Source organism: Lissotriton helveticus, chromosome 5_1 (assembly GCF_964261635.1).
Source record: "Lissotriton helveticus chromosome 5_1, aLisHel1.1, whole genome shotgun sequence".
NCBI lineage: Eukaryota > Metazoa > Chordata > Amphibia > Caudata > Salamandridae > Lissotriton > Lissotriton helveticus.
The window spans coordinates 603,721,197-603,742,464 of NC_136065.1; the positions used below are offsets into that span (position 1 = coordinate 603,721,197).

Below are 21,268 nucleotides of genomic sequence, written 5' to 3' on the forward strand. Positions count from 1 at the left end.
ATCCCACCGCCCTAGTTCAGATATCAGAGGGCACAGCAAAAGACCTGCAGTGGTGGCTGACAAACTGCGATTGGGTCTGAGGCAGACCTCTCTCCCTTCCCCACCCAGATCTCATAGTAGTGACAGACCGGCACGCAGGGGTACTGCTAAGAAAAATCTTCCAGAACCTGACTGATGCCTGGAAGTTCAAAGGTAAGGAATCTGAGGCTAGCTCATGTCTCCACCAGATAAGGCGTTACTGAAGGTATGTAACTTGTCCATCACGTTTACAATTACACCATCCAGGTGTAATCACAACAAAGAATTACATTTGGGTAGTGAATATTTGCTTTTGATTAAATATGCATGAGTTCACCGTGGGCTTTTATCTTTGTGGACACCTGCAAAACTTGGTGAGCATCTACAAACGTGCACGTTTATGGGCATTCACAAATTATTTTCTGAAAGATTCCTTGTGAGAAAACCGTTGGATATGTGCAACTGTTGCTTATTCCTTGTAAAAATTTTGGGCAGGAAATGAAATGGAACGCACTGAAGAATAGTGAGGAATGGTTTCTCCTCCATCTATTTAAAAAATAAAGCAATTGGCAAAAATGCAATTATACATTATATTTTCCCCATCAAAAGCGCACCTGTTATGTTTTCTGAATGTTTTAATGTTAGTAATGTTAGAATACTCTTGAGAAGCTGCAGCAGTTGCGAGGAGCGCGATGATGATGATGAAAGAAATAAGAAAAAAGGTAGCCACATTCCTGAAGTACAGTCATAGTTATTGCTAGGTAGGTTTCTGGGCATCTGCTTTGTACTCTGGCATAAGAGTCGGAATGACCAAGTGTTTCTGTTAGATGTGTTTTTGGTGTTGTCCTCCCTTTAGGCTCGCTTTCATAATATTGTGTTGCTGCCCCCTCAGGTAGAAAAGACGCTGGGCATCGAAGCTGCGCGAGCCACCATCATCAATGAGATCCAGTACACCATGGTAAACCACGGCATGAGCATAGATCGCAGACATGTCATGCTACTTGCTGACCTGATGTCCTACAAGGTAGGAATGGCTTTGGGCCTTTTAACACTCTTGTTCATCACTCCTGTTTCAATGCTCATAGCAAATATAAATCGAAATACACCAAGTAAATAGAAAGGGGGCGGTGGAGGGGTGTTCGAGGCATGTGGGCTGCTGAATTCCTATCTGTGCATAGATCGCTGCCTAGTGTTGGGTCCGGATGATTGCACATTGTTGTCCTGGAAGAGTCTTCGAAGTATCACGAGATAGGTGGCTCCTCCCTCGGACTACAGTGCGCATGGGCATCCTCTCCATCCCCAGATTGTTTTTCTCCGCCATTGGGTTCGGATGTACTTTCCTACTCTCCAAGTTCGGAATCAAGAAAACTTCTCAAAAGGCCAAAAGGCCTTCGGATACCGTCGGTATTGTTAAGCGCTCGGTGGCGATACACTTTTTACAACTCTGTTGCACTCCAGTCGTCGAATCGGGCCGTGAGGCCTTCTCGACACCACGTGGACCGACCGTCGATGGAACGAAGTCCGTTCAAGTACCGCCTTCAGTGCAACTCAAAGTTCCCGCACACAGACAAGCATCCAGTGTGCAACAAATGCCTATCTCCAGATCACAACGAAGATAGTTGCCTGGCCTGTGCCCACTTCCGATCAAAAAAGACTATTCTGAATCGACGGGTGGCGAGGCAAGAAATGCAACGATCGGCGCCGGAGCCCGATAACATCTTCGGGGACGATGAAGATCTAGCAAGCGCCGAAGACTCAGACCGAGACGACGGACAATACACGGAGCCCGACTCCGAATATTACCCCGAAGAGGGAGAACTAATCGTCGATCTCGAAAAATATGATCAGGACATCGTAGCAGTTGAAGACGACTCAGATGACGGCGAGGGGCGAACCGTGAGTACACCGCCCCATATAGACACTACACCTCTATCAGAGACTCGGGTCGAGGCATCGCCATCAGGCCTTAGCCGAGACCAACAACCTCGTTCTACAGCCCCGCCAAGCCGCCCGGCTAAGAACATATCGAAAGAGCCTTCTGAGACACGTCACACAACATCCGTTCCATCGAAACCGAAACTTGTCGACAATAGTCATCGGACCGAATTACGTCGACCCGAAGGTATCGAAGCCTAAAGCGTCAACCCGAAGGCCACAATACCCTCGAAACAAAAAAAGTCGAGTCGACATCGAAGACCAAAGCAGTCGAGTCGAGCTCCAAGTCAAAGGCGGTCGAGTCGACCTCGAAGCCAAAACACGTCGAGTCGACACAAAAACAAAAGAACGTTGAATCGACCCCCAAAAAGCACGTCGAATCGAGCAAATCAGCCTCAGGTATCGACAAGGGGGACAAACCAGTCAACGACAGAACAAGGCCTACGCCCAAAACTACAGTCGAACCGAAACCAAAGGTAGTCGGAAAAAAATCGGTCGAGCTGGAGAACATCGACCCGAAAAAGGGCGTCGACCCAAAACAGCAGGCTCCAAAACAACATAAAGAGAGTGTCGAACCGACAACACCGCTTGGTCCAAAAAAAGTTGTGAAGCCAGCAAAGGACGTTCAACCAACAAAACCTGTTGAAAAACAACCAAAGGTGATACAACCACCAAAAACGGTCGAGGTACCAAAAACCATCGACCCGAAGAAACAAAAACCAAAGGTTGTAACACCAAAACCAAGGACTGTGGAAGAGGAGCTTCTTCACCCAGATCCCTCCACAGACAACCAGTCAAAAATCTTCATTGATCCAAAAACTGGTAAAGTAACTGTCTATACTAAAAAGAAAAGGCCTCTACCAACTGAAGACTTTTCAAAAATCCCCCTAAAGAAAAAGAGAGACTGTGTTACCTCTCCTAGACTCTTTGAACCTATCACTCCTGCTATGCCTACTACTCCTTATACCCCAACCTCATCAACACGCTCTGACTACAACCCTGATGAAGATCAGGACGCAGATGTAGGTTTTGGTTATCCACAAAACCCAAATACAGAGCCAGACACACAGCCATGGAGTGCAGGAGGGGAACCAGACAATGAATGGACTCTGCCCATTACAGACCCTGCAGTATACCCTACTAACCCATCACCCACAGAGGATACAGTTGCATTTAATTCTCTGTTAGATAGAGCAGCAACCTACCACAATGTAGAGATGCACTCTGATGCTATTGAGGAAGACTTCCTCTTTGATACACTCACAACATCTGAAAGACACGTTAAAACACTCCCAATGCTAAAAGGGGTGTTAAAACACGCAGGTGACATTTTTAAGGACACTGCTAGAGCCCGGGTCGTAAACCCCAGAATTGAGAAAAAATACAGAGCTGCACCTATAGATCTACATACATCAAAGAACAGCTACCCCTAGATTCCTTAGTGGTATCAAACTCACGTAAGCGTGCAAACTCAGACTACTGGTGAGGCCGCACCTCCTGACAAGGAATCTAAGATATTTGAGGCATCAGGCAAGAGAGTGGCGGCTCAGGCAGCAAACTCCTGGAGAATAGCCAATACACAGGCCTTGCTAGCCAGATATGATAGGGCGCACTACGACAGTTTGGAAGAAATTCTCCAACACTTGCCTGATCCCTACAAACAGCAGGCAGATGAACTTATACAAGAAGGAAAGCTCATCACCAATGCATCCATTAAGTGTGCGCTAGACGCGGCAGACGCAGCTGCCAGATCCATCAATACCAGCGTGCTGATAAGGCGACACGCATGGCTTCGTATATCAGGCTTTAAGAATGAAGTCCAATCTACAATTCTTAATTAGCCAGTTAACCCAGATTTTTTATTTGGTCCAGCAGTTGATTCAATTCTGGACAAAATGAAAAAGGATGCAGAAACTGCAAAATCTATGGGGGCACTTCAGTCCCAACAACACCGGGGCTCCTTTCGTCGCTCAAATTGTAGAGGAGGAGAGCGAAGAACATCATAGTAATCCTCCAACTACAAAACTAACACACACAATCCACATATAACAAAAACACCAGCTGGGTTGGTTATAGAGGAAACAATACTAAGGGCAGAGGTCGTGGAGACAATGCATATAGATCCTCCACTAACACAAAGCAGTGACTTCTTGACACTCCCCCCAGACCACATAACACCAGTCGGGGGAAGAATACAACAATTTTAACAAGTCTGGTTAAATGTCACCACAGACAAATGGGTCAGGCAAATTATCCAACATGGCTATTGCCTAGAGCTCACCTCAACTCCACCCACCATACCACCCGTGCACCGTCCTATGTCACAGGAACATATAACATTACTTCAGCAAGAGGTCATCAGTATGCTGCAAAAGGGGGCCATAGAACCAGTCCCACTGCAACATCAGGGAACAGGAGTATACTCCCTATACTTCCTAATTCCAAAGAAGGACGGGTCGCTCAGACCAATATTAGACCTCAGGCCCCTCAACCTCTACATTGTTTCAGACCATTTTCACATGCTCACTCTCCAGCAAGTCTTACCATTGCTTCGCCAGGGAGACTTCCTAGCAACTTTAGACCTCAAAGATGTATACTTTCATATACCAATACACCCTGCTCACAGAAAGTATCTGAGGTTCACCATTCAAGGACAACACTACCAATTCAAGGTCCTGCCATTTGGGGTGACAACAGCTCCAAAAGTGTTCACCAAATGTCTAGCTACAGTAGCAGCACATCTCACAAGGCAACACATACACGTGTACCCTTATCTGGACGACTGGCTAATACACGCGCCAACAGCCCAGCAATGTGCCGACAACATGTCAATGACCATACACCTGCTGCACAGTTTAGGATTCTCACTAAACTACCCAAAGCCACACCTCCAACCCTCCCACGTCCAACAGTACCTGGGAGCGACAATAGATACACTGTCAGCAAAAGCATATCCCAACACAGCACGGGTCCAGGGAATGCAGACGCTGATACAAAAGTTCAGACCCCAACACTCACTACCAGCTCGAGTGTTTATGCAGCTAATGGGCATGATGGCCTCGTGCATATTCATAGTCCCTCACGCCAGACTACATATGCGTCCGCTGCAAGAATGCCTAGCAAGGCAGTGGATCCAGGCTCACGGGCAATAAAAGTCCTAGTGTTGGTGACCAGTCGTGCATACAACTCTCGGCATTGGTGGAATCCACAAAACCTTTGCAAAGGTCGACTGTTCCAAGAGCCTGTCCCACAAATAGTGTTAACAGCGGACGCATCCCTGCTAAGATGGGGAGCCCATGTCCTACACTACACGGTGGAGGGACTCTGGACTGTACAGCAGAAGAAAATGCATATCAATCTGCTAGAATTGATGGGCATCTTTCTAGCCCTAAAAGCTTTCGCGACACACTTATGCAAAGCTGTGTTGATCAGGATGGACAACATGACAGCTATGTATTACATTCAGAAACAGGGAGGAACAGACTCGCCACAGCTGTCGCACCTAGCTCAAGCAATGTGGAAATGGGCCATTCAGAGGAACATTTTTCTCATGGCAGAACACCTCCCAGGCAAGGACAACCAAGTGGCCAACCTCCTAAGCAGGCACAGCCAACAGATGCACGAACGGGAAATTCACCCCAAAGTGCTCCAACCATTCTTCCGGAAGTGGGGACACCCGGAAATAGACCTGTTTGCCACAAGCGAAAACGCAAAATGCCAGTACTTTGCCGCCAGGTTCCCACATCCGCAGTCGCAAGGCAATGTGATATGGATGAACTGGTCAGGCAAATTTGCGTACGCTTTTCCCCCAGCTCCACTAATACCGCTGGTGGCACGCAAAATGCGCCAACATTCGCTGACACTAATCCTAGTTGCTCCCATGTGGGCAAGGCAACCATGGTACACAACGTTCCTAGAACTGTCAATGGTGCCTCATCAAAGACTGCGGCTAACACCCAGTCTTCTAATGCAGAACCATGGCGAAATCCAACACCCAGATCCCCAACAGCTCAACCTAGCGATCTGGCTCCTGAAATCCTAGAATTTGGATACCTCAACTTGCCTCCAGACTGCATGAATATTATCAAAGAGGCAAGGAAACCCACTACCAGAGCAGGCTATGCAGCAAAGTGGAAACGTTTCGTCATTTACTGTAATAACAATGACATTAACCCACTTGATGCTTCCACTCAAAACATCATTTGCTACCTATTGTACCTCCAACGGTGCAATTTAGCAGTCTCCTCCATCAGAATACACCTAGCTGCGTTAGCAGCATATCTGCAAAACAGGCAACACCTTTCACTTTTCAGGGTGCCAGCTATCAAAGCGTTTATGGAGGGACTTAAACGCGTAATTCCTCCAAGACACCCACCTTCGCCGATCTGGAATCTAAACATTGTCTTAACCAGACTAATGGGACCACCCTTTGAACCATTGCACTCATGCGAACTACAACTTCTAACTTGGAAAGTGGCTTTCCTTATTGCTATTACTTCGCTACGAAGAGTTAGTGAGCTGCAAGCCCTAACTATTCAAGAGCCATTCATCCAAGTACATGCAAATAGGGTAGTTCTTAGGACAAGCCCTAAATTCATGCCAAAGGTGTTATCCAATTTCCATATAAATCGAACTATAGAACTGCCAGTGTTCTTTCAGAACCCACAAACTGTAGCTGAAAGGGCCTTGCATACCCTTGATGTCAAAAGAGCTCTATATTACATAGACAGAACTAAAACATTTCGGAAAACAAAACAGTTGTTTGTTGCCTTTTCACCACAACATAAGGGTAACCCTATTTCAAAATCAGGTATAGCCAGGTGGATAGTTAAGTGCATCCAAATATGTTATTTGAAAGCAAAACGCATCTTAACAGTCCCCCCTAGAGCGCATTCCACACGTAAGCTAGGGGCATCCATGGCTTTCCTGGGAAATTTTCCTTTACACAAAATTTGTAGAGCAGCCACATGGTCAACCACACATACATTTACAAAACACTATTGTGTAGATGTACATTCAAAACAGCAAGCTGCTGTAGGACAGGCTGTTCTCAAAACTCTTTTCCAGACTGCTGCAACTGACACAGGTAGCCACCGCTAAGGGAGATACTGCTATACATTCTATGCACAGATATGAATTCAGCAGCCCACATGCCTCGAACGGAATATGCTACTTACCAGTATGCATCTGTTCTTGGCATGTAGGGCTGCTGACATTCATATCGCCCACCCGCCTCCCTGGTGCCTGTCGCAGCTGCAGCATTCACTCTTTGCATGGACATCTCTTACTGTACTATACTCCATCTCTGCCACAATGGCGAAAAACAATCTGGGGATGGAGAGGATGCCCATGCGCACTGTAGTCCGAGGGAGGAGCCACCTATCTCGTGATACTTCGAAGACTCTTCCAGGACAACAACGTGCAATCATCCGGACCCAACACTAGGCGGCGATCTAGGCACAGATATGAATGTCAGCAGCCCTACATGCCAAGAACAGATGCATACTGGTAAGTAGCATATTCCTTACATACCCTGGAAGCAAAAGGGATAGTAGCTCAAATTTGGACCACGTCTGATTCCTTTCCATCTCTCAATACATCAGGCTTCCATTTAAGTCAAACATCCTGAGGAGTGAAGGTACAATTTTGCATCTCATGCTAGATTCACTCTCATCTAAAGTGTTCCTTGAGATCCTCAACCGTTGACAATGATGGTCGCTTTGAACTATAACCAGAGGCCAGGAGATCATTAATTAGAAGATATTAGGAAGTCGTTTGATCATGTCTACGAGTGGTAGACGTGTTCCCTCCATCAGTCTTTCTAACTATTCAACTAATCTGATAAGACTAAATGTTCTAAGCCAAGGTCTATCTTCTGTATCCACCAACAAAAATAGATTTTATTCTACTCAAATTTTTTAAAGATCTATTCGTTTGAGATACTTCTCCACATGAGAGGATACTGATCAAAAATTTGATGTGTCTGGCTTACATTGTTCCTAAACTTTTTCCACCCTCTCCCTACTTGTCCAAAGAAATCATTACATTTGAAAATGTCATTTTATCTAAAATAATGACAGTATTCAACTCTCCCAGATATGTCAGATTCAACCTGTCTAAACTTGCAAACACTATCAAAACATGCTAATATTGACGAAGGCACAGATATATGGGGAGGAATAGTGATCCAAAACATGGCGGACTATGATCAGGAATTTACAAAATCCATATCAATACAAAATACTCCAATGGGATCCTACGACCAATATTTGTAAAGAAATTCATAAGCTGACCAAATAATTTGAATGTCTCAACTAAGCTGACCTCTCCATCCCAGCCATATGTATTCTGCCAAAAATGCATAAGAGCAGTTCAAAACCTCCCAGTAAAATAATTGTAGCTGGATTTGATTCCATTTAAAAACCTCTGGCAGTATACATGGATTTTTTTCATCAAACATAGTATTAAAAACACATTCATTTAACAGGGACAGTAAGGCTTTCCCTTTTATAATATTGTGGAACTATTAGTCACCTTGGACATCGAAAGCCTTTATATTAACATTCCACAGACTGATCCTTTGTCATTCAAACCACCCTAGAAAATCCTATAAGCGTCATCAAATACCAACTGAATATGTGGTAGGCTGTGCAGCTCTGGAATTACGTCGCAGCTTCTTTATCTGCAAGAATCATTTTTATGGACTGATTAAAGGCATCATGATGGGGTCTATTTCTGCCACAGATATAGCCAACTTGTATGTTGCTTGCCTTCAAAGGTAATACCAATATGATATTAATAACCCATTCAAAACAAATATTGGAAAATGGCTCGGATACAGACTATATTCTTATAATTTGGCATGGATCCTTAACAACTTTGAAATCATTTAATAACTGGTTTACTACTAAGAACAGTCAACTTTACTTCACCTTAGCATCCTCTGACAATAAAATTATTTCCTTAGACCTCAACATATAGGAAGACTCAGGGCATTTGTGTACCAGTCTTTACACTAAACTTACAGCATGCAGCACCTTGCTAAAATATGCTAGCAATCATTCATAAAACTTATAAGACTATTTGCCATTTAGGCAGTTTTAAGAAACCCAAATTTAACTGCACAAAAAATTCAGATAATTTCTAACAAGCAAAAATCCGTAGGGGAAAAAAGTGACTAGATGCTATCTACCACAGAGAGGATGGGCAATCCAATAACCCCTCGGACACCAGGGTTTTTAATATCTATAAGGTAAATTGCTATCAAGGGGTTAATTTATAAAATTATTTGGACTTAACTGGTTGTCAAAGATATTGAATCTAGAGACATACTAAAATGATGAATTAAATAAATAATAATAATATAGAAGCTTATAAAGCGCCTGGTTACGCACACCGGCGTGTCCCCGCGCTGTGATGAGTAGAAGAATGTGTTAGGAAATGGAGAAACAGGTGTACACAAACTAATTCAAACAAATCACTCAAATTGTTTGCATTCGAATAAGCCAGAATTGTAGTGTACTTTAAGACTAGAAAACCCACCATGCGGTAATAATGTGCTCTAAATCAAAGATCCTATTAAAATCTCATAGATTAATACATGCCAAGCCCACTCTCTTGATAACTGGAATCAGTCCCAGGTACATATCCATCAATCCAGGCAATCAATCATTAATGTGTTAGAAGCAGAACACCGTCGATGTTTCGTCCCTTATGTCACAAATACGTGAGACCATCTTCAGGACCATAAATTTTGAAGGAGTTTCACGATGACCCCCAATAATGAATAAATGTAGCTGGTATAAGGCAGCTTATGACAATAGTTTATAATAAGCAGAATGCGTGAATGGACCAGAAAACTTTGTCAGTTTGCCGGTACGCGAAGTCACCGCTTAATTCTCTTGCTAGATTACTCAGCAGAGCTGTATTTAGTAACCACTCGGTTCCAACATTACTTTACATTAAATCAATCATTCAGGATTAATAAAGCACAGCTAATCACCCGTTAGGGCAGTGGTTCCCAAACTTTTTTAACCCGTGGCTCCCTTGACCTAATTGGCAGTTGGCCGTGGCTCCACACCATTTTTTTTACCGGTGGGCGGGTGGGGTGGTGTAAGCAAGACCTCGGGAATACTTCCTGTTGGCTTCCCTAAATTAATTGGGATGCAATGAAGGTATTAGGGATAACAAGCAATTGCAATGCAATAGGTCTCGCATTTGCAAAAGTTTGAGCTATTGGTATTGTAAATGACATTGAGGAAAGGAAAGAGGATAGTCCCACTCACTTGAGTGTGTGCTGTCTCTTTCTAGTAGTCCTGCTTAGATAGCCAGGCCCATTTTCTGAAATGATGAGAGACCTGGCCTACAAAGGTGGAAGCACTTCTCCTGGGTCCAGCTCTTGTAATGTTATGTTGTTATGAAACGTTGTAAATTCTTTATATAGTTCACATTCACCAATTACCTGGGCTGTCTCTGCTTTGGTATTGAATTGAATTTGCAGCTGTAGGTTGTTCTGTGGGGCACGCCTCAGTGGAGGGTTGCATGGGGGCTTGCCCTAGCTCCATGAGTAAGTGTGGTGTTGAATACGTAAAGGGCTCACCCTTCAGATGGAGTCTGTGTGGAGTGGGGTCTTGCGATCTGCCATCCAAACCTGGCAATTCGACTGGAAATTGGTGTAATGGTGACCATACAAGCTTCTGAGAACAGGCTCTTGCACGATCATCCGTGTCACTAGCATCCAGCCCCAGGGACAGTCACTTGGACTTTAAATATATTATTATTACACAATTCAATGGACCTCGTTTTATTTACATTATAAAGTATACTCTGGGGCAGCCATGCTGAGAGTAAATAATGACCTGCAGGCGCGCACAGTGCTCTGCAGCAGACCTGCCCTTTGAGTCAGCCTCTGGCAGTGCCTGGCCTCTTCCACAGCACTGGGTCCCCTACGCTGGATCCCGGATGGAAAGTATCTGGAGCAAACGGAGATGCTAAACGTATTTTTCCCAAACAGTCCTCCACCGAGTAAACCGGGTGGTGGAATAAAGTTCACTGAGTAGAAAGGTGCGTAATCAGGAGGACACAGACCTACCATTTCCTCCTAGGGTGATTTCTCCTTCCTATCCCTTACTATTCGGCAGACTGCCAGGAAGTAGATTTATCACCGTGTTGTTTTTACAGTAAAATGTAGCGTTTCGTTTTTAATGATGTTTACTTCAGCGACGCAAAAACACGCTAACGGGTGTGTTGAGAAGCAAAACGCCTCTCAGTGCTGCTCTGTGGTTCTCAGCCTCGGGCCACATCGTGCGCGGCGCCCCTGGCTACTGATAACGGCACACCAGGGCGCCGCGGCACACAGTTTGGGAACCACAGCGTTAGGGTATCCAGGCACTATCAATGTGCTGAAGTCATACCGTCTCCTTCTTTCTTGGAGATTGAACAGAGGGACAACTGCCCACATTCACCCTTCCTCTGGAGTGGGTTGATGTCGTCTTGGTAGTCAGGAGTTTCCTCGACAAAAACTGTATACACCTTTTGTGAAGAAATGTGTACCTTGATGCAGCTCTAGGCAGATAGAGTTCCTCCAGACAAAGTGATCTGGTATTTTATTGTTTGTTTTGGCCCTGCCCCACAAAGCTTTACTCTGATCAAAGTTAAGTAGCTTCAGTTTTTAGGCTTTTTGTGATTGCCGGATCAGTAGTCATTGTTTAGGTTTTCAGTTGTTATGAGTTTTTTGAAAGGGTTACAATATAGGCTTCCTCCCCTCTCCCTTTGTCATGCGACAGAGGGATCATAAATTGGTCCTCATATTTCTAATGTGCACCCCCTTTGAACCATTTCACAGATGCCCCTTATTACTTCGCACCCTCAAGACAGTGTTACTCGTCACCAATACATCGGCTCAGCATGTGAGTGAGCTTCAATCTCTGTGTTAACCCACCATACACCACCACATTTCCAGACAAACTTGTCTTGTGGATGCGGGCATCTTTCTGCCAAAAGTTGTTACGCAGCTCAAAGTCGATCAGAACATCACCTAGCTTGCATTCTTAGCTCCACTTCACCCCTCTAAGTAGGAGAGACTCCATTGCTTGCACTCCAAGAGCGTGCAGATCTTTTAAATAGATCGTACCAAAGGCCACCTAGTGGACGATTAGATCTTTGGCAAGTTCTTCAGAAAGGCAAGGCTATGCAGAAGAGAACTATCTCCCGCTGAATGGTGTTATGCATGAAGATCTGCTGCGCACTGGTTAAAAAGCAGCCTTCGAAAGGACTGTGTGCTCATTGTACTGGACCAAAGTTGCTAATGTGCGGTACATTTGCCAGGCGTACCTCCATACCTTAACAAAGCGCTATTGCTTGGACAATCAGGATCACTGAGAGCAGCATTTTGCCCACTTGGTCCTGCAGGACTTTCTGGTTTGAGTCCATGCCCAACTTCAAATTGGCACTGCCTTGGTATCTGATCATTTCTGTTGAATGATCCTCTCCTTACACTCCATCCTGTGAATGCCTTTACTGCCTTTGAATTTAGCTTACACTCCTGCAGGCCTGTCTGCCTTACTCTCCACTACATCTGTACATACTAACCATACCTAGCCTGACAAATCACACTATCCTCCTATGAAGCCATTCCTTGCTGCCTAGGAATATCTAACCTCTTCTAGCCTCTACTCATCCCAATTTCAGCAGCACACATAGTTTGCTTCCATATAACCTCTCCTTGCAATATAAGCAGATCTAATCCTCTAGCCTGACCACGTATCCCATTTTAACACTTACGCGAACTCACTCTAATAATCATGCCTAACTCGTATTAACACAGTTTATCACCTGATACTGGAGAAAATGCTAGTCTCCTGATATCCGAAGACTAAACCCATTCAGCAACACTCTACAGCAATAGGTGGTAGCCACTGGAATAACCTCCAACCTTGGGTTATGTAATAGCATGCTACGCGTCGTAAAATGCTCCAATGCCTCCTGAGGAGTAGTAAGCACTATATCAATGGTTAGAGCGGCAGAGTGGAGAAGTGTGGCTCAATGGTTAGAGCGGCAGACCCTGATGCAGAGGTCTAGCCCGGGACCAGGGTTCAATTCCCGCCTCGGCGGGTCTTGGTCTCAATTTCCTCTGACCTGATAATTCTCGCCTCAGTGCCTATTCTAATCATGGGTCCCACTCTGCAACTCTGGGCAATAGCTTGCTTAATCTCCACAACGGCCCCAACAACGCTAGGATGCCTGGCTTCACCTTGGGGGTGCCCAGGAGTGGGCACTTCACAGGGAAAAGCCAGGAAGGGTTACACAGCGGTATGCGTACAAGCGCCGAGATACCCTCATGAGTGATTTGTGCGCTATACAAGTACTACTACATTTACATTTACATTTGCATCAATGCAGTTACTATACTTCACAGTACTCGGTCATTGAGTATGGCTCGGTGGGCATTTGTGAGTGATTCTACTTTCTGTAACGTCATCCTTGATGCCAGGTATTTTAGAAGTCCAGCCACACCTGTCTCTGATTTTTTTTTTAAGTAAGTGCATTTTTCTGTGGGTACCACACCGTTATGCGCTTTTTGATTATTTATGTTTTGATTGGAGTTGATTTTCTAAACCGATTTTATTCAAGCTATTTTAAAAATAAATGTGTGGGTATGTATGCAATCTGAAGTTATTCTCAAGCCTGTTCATCTGTGGAGGATATCCCTAGTGGCGAACTAACATTACAAGTGACTGACTTCTCCTTTTAGGAATGTTTGTTTGGCTTTATGATTGGAGCGAAGAACAGTGATTTCTGTGACCCAGGGATCACTCCTGGATACAAACACCAACTTAGAAGTATTACTACTATGCTTGATTATTCTGTTTCCTTCATGCCTCTTCCTCCCTTCCTCCTTTCTTCCTCCAATGCACTGAATGTGTCTCTGATTACTTCTGCTCCAGGGTGAGATACTGGGGATCACACGGTTCGGTCTGGCCAAGATGAAGGAGAGTGTGTTGATGCTGGCGTCCTTTGAGAAGACTGCTGACCACCTGTTTGATGCTGCTTACTTTGGGCAGAAGGATTCAGTTTGTGGTGAGTGCACTTCTGGCTGCTTTATCTAACTTAAGACACTCTCTATAGGCATCATCCAAGAGGCGGTAAAACAGGGAAGCCAAAAAGCGCCTGTTGATGTGAGATGCCAGCTTCGTCACTGATCGAAGGGCGTTCTATCGTACATTGTGGATGTAAATTGAAGTGAAGTAGATATTAGTTTAGAAAGTGTCACCTGGTTGTATGGCATGCAGTGAAACACACTTTGCGGAGCCCCAGTGTGGTGTCCAGGGTCCACAGTTTCAGAAGGTGTTGCAGTCTCGCTTTGTATCCTTTTTTCCACTGATCCTGCCTTACAATAACCATCTGGCACAGTGCAGGTCTGTTGCTAACTGTTTTAAATGATGCTCCAGTATTGGTGCCTTTCAACTAGAATGTCTCAGATTCCCGCCTGTAACGTCAAAGTCCAGTTAGCATGTTGTAAGTGAGCCTGTGGAGCTGAAAGTTGTCAGTGTTTCTGTTTTACATTGTGCCTGCATATTGTTGCATCCCTCCACAACAGTGCTCATCAGTATTAACACAGGCTGTTGTTGTTTCCCCAGGGGTCTCTGAGTGCATCATCATGGGGATCCCCATGAACATTGGGACAGGCCTCTTCAAGCTACTGCACAAAGCTGACAAGGAGCCCAACCCGCCGAAGAGGCCCCTTATCTTCGATACCAGTGACTTGCACATCCCCATGGTCACGTAGCAGTGGGAGCACCATGCCAGGGAGTGACGCTGTGTGAAAAGGACACTAAGCGCAAAGAGCACTGACTAGTGAATCTCATGAGTTGATTGAGAGGAGCGCTATATGCTCAGGAACCTAGCCACTACTACCTGGGGCGCACCGCTGCCTGGATGGTGCACAATGTGTGCCATTCTGTAAACGCACCTTAGGAAGATTTGTGTGAGATATCTTAAATGTGCAGATTTTTTTTTTTTTATACCCATGGATGAAAAATAAAGAACTGGTTAGCTACTCACAGGAACCTGAACGGATAAGGACCTGCCTGTGTCTGGCAAGTCTTCAAAGGTCACTTAAATAACAGGACATCTGGCACACTGCCTGGTAGATCCTGAGCTATCGCGCAGAGGTGTACAGAGAAGGACGCAGGCCATGCCTGACCTTGATGGAGCATGTATGTTTTCACGTAAAACCACGAGCCACACTTATAAATCGACTAGAAGCGCTTTTCATTGAGATGTTTGCTGCCCTTTGAGGGAATTGGAGTGGTTTCCTGAATCTTGTGGCACGTGCTGTTTTTGGATAACCTGCAATTTAATTGGCTACGCATAGAGGCACAGGCGGATCAGGTAGGCTCCTGTTTCTGATTTGTGGCTGTTTCAGTTCTGCTAGAACAGGACTGAGTACGAAGAGTACTGGTTACAGGAAATAGCGAATGGCCTGAGGGTTGACGTGAATGAAAACGTGACTTTTCCAGACACCAAAGGATTTCCTCAAAAAGGATTTTGAAAATGTTAGTGTTAAGAAAGCAAAGTGCTGGTTCTGATAGTTTAAAAAAAAGGTGTTCTGTATTTATTTTAATTTGGACATGAACACAGTTCTCACTCGCCCTGGAAAATCTCCTTACATTAGTTGGATGCCATGTCGGCAGAGGGGACGGTTATTAATTCCATTTGATATCAACTACAAAAGTTCTGCTTAGCCCTCAGTCCATTAGACCAATGCATTTATTTTCTAGCATGTTTCTGTGGTAATTGTCAGAGTGCAATGATCCAAAAAGGGATGTACCCAGTGGTGCCTTCTGGTTGGTTGCATTTAGTAGGTTGACTTGAGGGTTTTTCTTTGTTAAGGTGGTACCTCCTGATGTCATAGAATACGGTGGGACAATGGAGTGGAAGGTATAGTGTTGTCCCATTGTGGAAGACGCTATCGCTGATGACCCCCATCAGTCAGCCTACTGCATTGTTCCCCAAGCGTTGCCTGGCTTAGCAATTCTTAGCACCGCAATGGTAACACCGAATCTTTAAGTATGTACATAAACGCCCTTCGGTAATGTTAGATGCACGCATTTTCTGGAACAATATGAGTTGGGTTATAATCCTTATTGTGTGCTAAATTATTTCCTACACTGGAGTGAAAAGCTTGAATCAACTTGATGCTAAGCTAGACTTTGGAAGAGCATCAAGCTCTGTTCCCAATACAGCATTTTATTTAGTATGAACTGCTTTGCTGAGGGTTTTGCATCTTGATTTACTTTCTTACTACTTTAGGTTTACAGAATAAACTAAATGAGATATCCCTGATGGCTACATGACCACCTTTCAACACTGCTCTACTTTCATCAGTTAATTATTATTTGACTTTGCTGATCTCAACATTTCCAGCTGCTTCCACTTGCTGGAGGTCTAAATGCCTGCTAAATATTTCCTTCACTGTCCGAAAGGGCAGTGATTCTGCCTTTATTGAGTTAGATGGTCTAGGATCCGGAACTTGTCTCACTCCTAACGTATCCGCTGCAACAGACAACTCTGAACAGCCAGGGAAAGGGAGCAGATCCATCTGGGATCTCACTAAAGGTCATAGTTAATATAGAATACATTTATACAACAGTGTCTGCACTCGGTGTCTGAGAAAGGCCTTGGGGCATAAAGAACCTCTTTGTCAAGTACATTTAACGCAGTGTATGTACCTTGAGCACATACATGCATATGGTAGCTACATAAACATTGTCAATGAAAATCAGTCGGGCTAGAGGGTTCTAACAGAGTTCAGTCAACTAGAAGGAAATCACGCCTTATATGTACATTTTAAAAGATGCCCCAATATTCGTGCTGTGTACATGAGCACTTTAAAACAGGACGGAGGAAGTAGTGCAAGTGCAACTCAAATCCAGTATAAAGTCTATTCATGCCATTCTTATATTGTCATAACATCTCTGTAGCAAACATCGTTTCTTAGAACTGTGCCAAAGAAAGGAAATTGAGACCCTGGACAGAATTTAGTCAGTGTGGAATGTGTAGAATTCGCTTACCTGTTGCATATAACATCCATACAATCTGTCTAAAGGAAATGGAAGGCATTGCTAGCATCCCTTGAGTTCACGTGTAAATCTCGTTCATCATTTATACATGCTTTATACAAATCTGATGAAGTCAAAAAGCAGGGCTTCTTAAATGTAATTTGAATTCAGATCAAAGGGTAGACTTCCCACAGTAACCGCAAACACTGTTGAAACCTCCTCTAGGTTCACTGTTCTGTTCTTTTCACATTCATGTAAACAGTCATTGTAATAGATAATGCACAGAATCAGGGGCAGCGCTCTGTTTTTCAAGCGGATAAGGGAAAGGGCGGACAGCTGGGAATAGGGTGGGTAGGATTTTGTGGGTGGCTAGAACATATCATGATGCTTGGCGTCTCAGTAAAACCGGTCTCAATCAATTCTAGGGTAAAAAAGTGTCTTGTAGGAGTACTGTTTCATTCCGCTTCTTTGCCAAAGGCTGTTAGATGGATCAACTGGAAACAGTGGAGAGATTTCCTGAACGACTGGCCATAGGGCCAGCAAAGACTTTAATCTCCCCACCTGTTACTGGCCGTCTCAGATCTCCAAGCTTTTCAGATTCTCCAACCTGTGGGGAAATTTTCCTGTTTCCATAAACACTTTCAGTAACATGATTGAAATCTGCATAAACATCAGTAAATATTCCTCTTGGGTGAATGAGTACATATTTGTGTTGCCTTCTGTTTACAAACCGTGTAACCATTGGACTTCTGAATTGACTCGCATGACATAAAAGTATAAAGTGTGGTCTTGGAAATTTCTTCCCTCACAGACAAAAGGGAGCTGGAAAACGTACCTTTGCTGGCAGTGGTGGATGTATTTACCTGAAACTGAAGAAAGATTTTGTTTGTTTTGTGTTGCTGCAAATAAAGAATTTGATGATGAAAGAGACATGTTACTTTTATTTTATGTGATTGAAATAAAAAGGGTCCACATAGCCTGATATTTTCTTTAAATTTCCCCATTCCTTTTCATTTAGGTGGTTTTGCAATTCTATCTTCACTTTTTATTCTGTGATTTCTCTGTAGTCTAGAAACATTTTATCTGATGGAGACTTCTAGCTGCAGATTCATTACCTTATAATTAAGGCTCCATGTTTTCCGTTTTTATAGATTTTTACAGATAAATACAGACCGAAAACAATGTGTTTTCTGCCAGCATTTATTTTTAAAAGTGGATAAATACAGAAAAGTGTGCTTCTTTTAAGTGACTCTCCAAGCTGTCTTTCATGAATTGTAGCCTAACAGATGAGCAGAGGGACAGCATGGGAAAATAAAAAAATAGGAGGACATTTCTTTAAATAATGGCACAGGTTCACATATGTTTGTGGTATAATACTAATATTTAGTGGATTTATTGTTACGTAATATTTGTCAGCTTAAATACCTAAATGACGGCAGACATAAAAGTATTAGGGTGTGTCCCATCAGTTAAATCAATATGGAAGTGTACAGTTTTACAACTTTATTTATACACGGAACACAACATAAATATGGATAAATACAGACAGAAATGTAAAAAAAAATACCTTAAAATCGGGAGCCCTACTTATAATTATCCCCAAGTGTCAGACTGGATCCAGACATTTTTTAGCAGTACCCCTGCGTCGTCCATGCCAAAAGTGATGCAAACGGTACGTAGATGGGCACCACTTCAGCATGCTGACGTCAGTTCTTTCCTTTGCGCGCCAAATAGCATAGATCCGTGAAGAGCTACTCCTCAGTCACTTTTTAACTGACTTTTTTTTTTTTACTTTTGCCGACCAGTTTTTTGAGAAATTATTTTCTCCTGGTGTGCCAGGACGTCCCCCAAGCAACCAGCTGGTTTCAAATTATGTGGTGCCTCTCACAGACCGATGTCTGTGATAGACCCCCCCCCCCCCACTTGGTCTGTCTATGGTGCCTTGAGAAAGAGCATGACTCAAAGGCCTGTGAGGTTTGCCAGGCCATGCCTCCGAAAGTGCTGCGGGAGTTCTCCCACCAGCTCCTCATCGAATGGCCCTGGGACAATCAAGATCCTGGTCGTGTGGAAGGTTCCATGACCGTTCTCAGAGCCGCACCCGACAGTTGCCATCCCGGTCGAAGTAATTGTCAGGTAAGTCGTACAAAAAACAAAATTTGAAGACGTCTTCAACTTCTCCGCTTGTGTCCAAATCCTCGGACTAGACGAGAAAGCATCCGCACTCCAGACCCCGTGTCTCTGCGGTGCCCCAAACAGGGTCTGCTGATTTTTCCAGAGCCGAAGTGCCCTCCCGCCCCACTTTGAGAATTCTATGAGGCCATGCACCTCTTTTTTGGGCAGCCTGACTCCTTTGGAGCGCTTTCGTGCCTCATGGGTTCGGGATGGACCCTTACTGCATTTGAGCAAATAGGTACGCCCTCTGTGCCAGCCTCGCTAATTGGATCCGGTGCTGGATCTGGTGCAGCACTGCTCGCAAGAAAAAGACCTTCTCTGGCATCCATCAATGGCACCATCCCCCATCTTCCTCGACTCCGACATGGAGCAGGACTGGTGTCAGACTACGCTGGTTCCAGCGCCGTCCAGAACCATGCCTTCTGGGTCGGAGCCAGGTACTTCTGTCTTTGACAAGCCTGGCACAGGGGATAAATGGGAGGGATATGGCGACCCTGATAAATATGGCCACCCTGATGAATGATTCCACCCCTTGGAGGATACCGAGGATACCTAGTATAAGGATCTGCCAGATGCCAGTGGATTAGACACCTCATCTGGCATTGGCCTGGTCTCTCCTATAGTGGTTGCTGAGGCGGGGGCCTCTTTTGCTATGGTAGTGCGTAGGATTGCAGAGGTATTGGGCCTCCAGTTGCCCTCAGTGGCAGTCAAAACTAACGTCTTGATGGAGGTGCTTCAGGCGGGGACTGTCCCCTCCGAACCCTTGGTCCCTTTAATGAAGCTCTCACGTCCTTCTCTGGCCGTGGCCACCCTGCTCCTCCAGCGGACCCCAGTTACCTCACCCAGCCCCGCATCTTGGTGAGCTTTATCCAGGCCTCCACTTCGAGAACCAACCCTGGTATGTTCCCTTCCACTCCCCTGTATAGGGCATCAAAGAGGCTTGCATACCTTTGGAAAGAGAAATTAAATTTCTCTTCTACGTGCCAAGCACTGTGGTCATTGAACACTGCATGCCTCCTGGGCCGTTACTCCCAAGCGGCCCTTTGGCGCAGCGTCTGGCTGCGGACTATTGGTTTTTCTGGGGTAGTCCAAGAATTGCTTATAAACATGCAACTTTGATGGCTCCTGTCTCTTCAGAGATAAAGTGGACTCTGCACTTGAGCACTTTAAGGACTCCAAGGCTACCACCAGGGCTTGGGCCTCTCTAGGGCCCCTTGTTCCCCAGTCTATCTTTTGGCCCTTTCGTGGCCATGGCAGGGGTTTCCAGCCACACCAGTACCCTCCTAGCCACCACAACCAGCAAGCTTTTATGCCTTGTCATGGCCTAGGACGCCGTTCCCACAGACTATATGGGTCAGATAGCGCTTCCCAAAGACCTCCCCCCTACCAGCAGCTGCAACCTCCAAGCCCCTTTAGTTTGCCCTCCTGCCATCACAGGCATCCAATGGGGGGCAGTATATGCCATCACCTGCTCCACTGGAGGTAAATAACATCAGACCGTTGGGTTCTCCATATTGTACAGAGGGCCTACTCTGTCCCCTTTTTGGCTATCCTTCTGCTGATGCCATCCACTTATGACTGGTTAACAGAGGATCACCTTGCCCTACTCTGCCAGGAAGGGTCTGCTTTCTTGGATATGGGAGCTATAGAGAGGGTGCCCGCACCAAAAGTAGGTTATGGTTGCTATTCCCGCTACTTTCTGGTGCCCAAGAAGGACGGAGGCCTCAGTCCTATACTCGGACTGCACCTTCTCCTCCTCATCCTCAAACAGGAGAAATTCGAAATGCTCATGCTCGCTCAGATCATGTCTGCCCTGGATCCGGGAGATTGGATGGTGGCGTTGAGCTTGCAGGACTCATATTTTTACATCCCCATCCTGCCTAACCACAGACGTTACCTGCTGTTTACGGTGAGCCAGCAGCACATTCAATTTGCTGTGTTCCCCTTTGACCTCACCAGCACCCCTTGGGTGTTCACCAAGGTGATGGCTTTAGTTGCAACACTCATGCAGAGGTCTGAGGTTCCAGTCTTCCACTACCTCGATGATTGGCTGGTGAAGGTGAGCTCACCCCCAGCAGTTG

At 45.0% G+C, this 21,268-nt stretch overlaps 1 protein-coding gene across 2 annotated transcripts in view; it reads left to right on the top strand.

Annotated features, from left to right (window-relative positions):
* The window catches only part of POLR3A (RNA polymerase III subunit A), a 284,112-nt gene extending 266,171 nt beyond the window's left edge, over window positions 1-17,941 (top strand). For both annotated transcript variants that reach the window (XM_078642965.1, XM_078642966.1), the window contains 3 exons: window positions 911-1,042; window positions 13,899-14,031; window positions 14,592-17,941. In XM_078642965.1, coding sequence (XP_078499091.1) covers window positions 911-1,042; window positions 13,899-14,031; window positions 14,592-14,740 — 414 coding nt within the window. In that variant the 3' untranslated portion in view covers window positions 14,741-17,941. The remainder of the gene's footprint in view (window positions 1-910; window positions 1,043-13,898; window positions 14,032-14,591) is intronic.
* The last annotated feature ends 3,327 nt before the right edge of the window (window positions 17,942-21,268 follow it).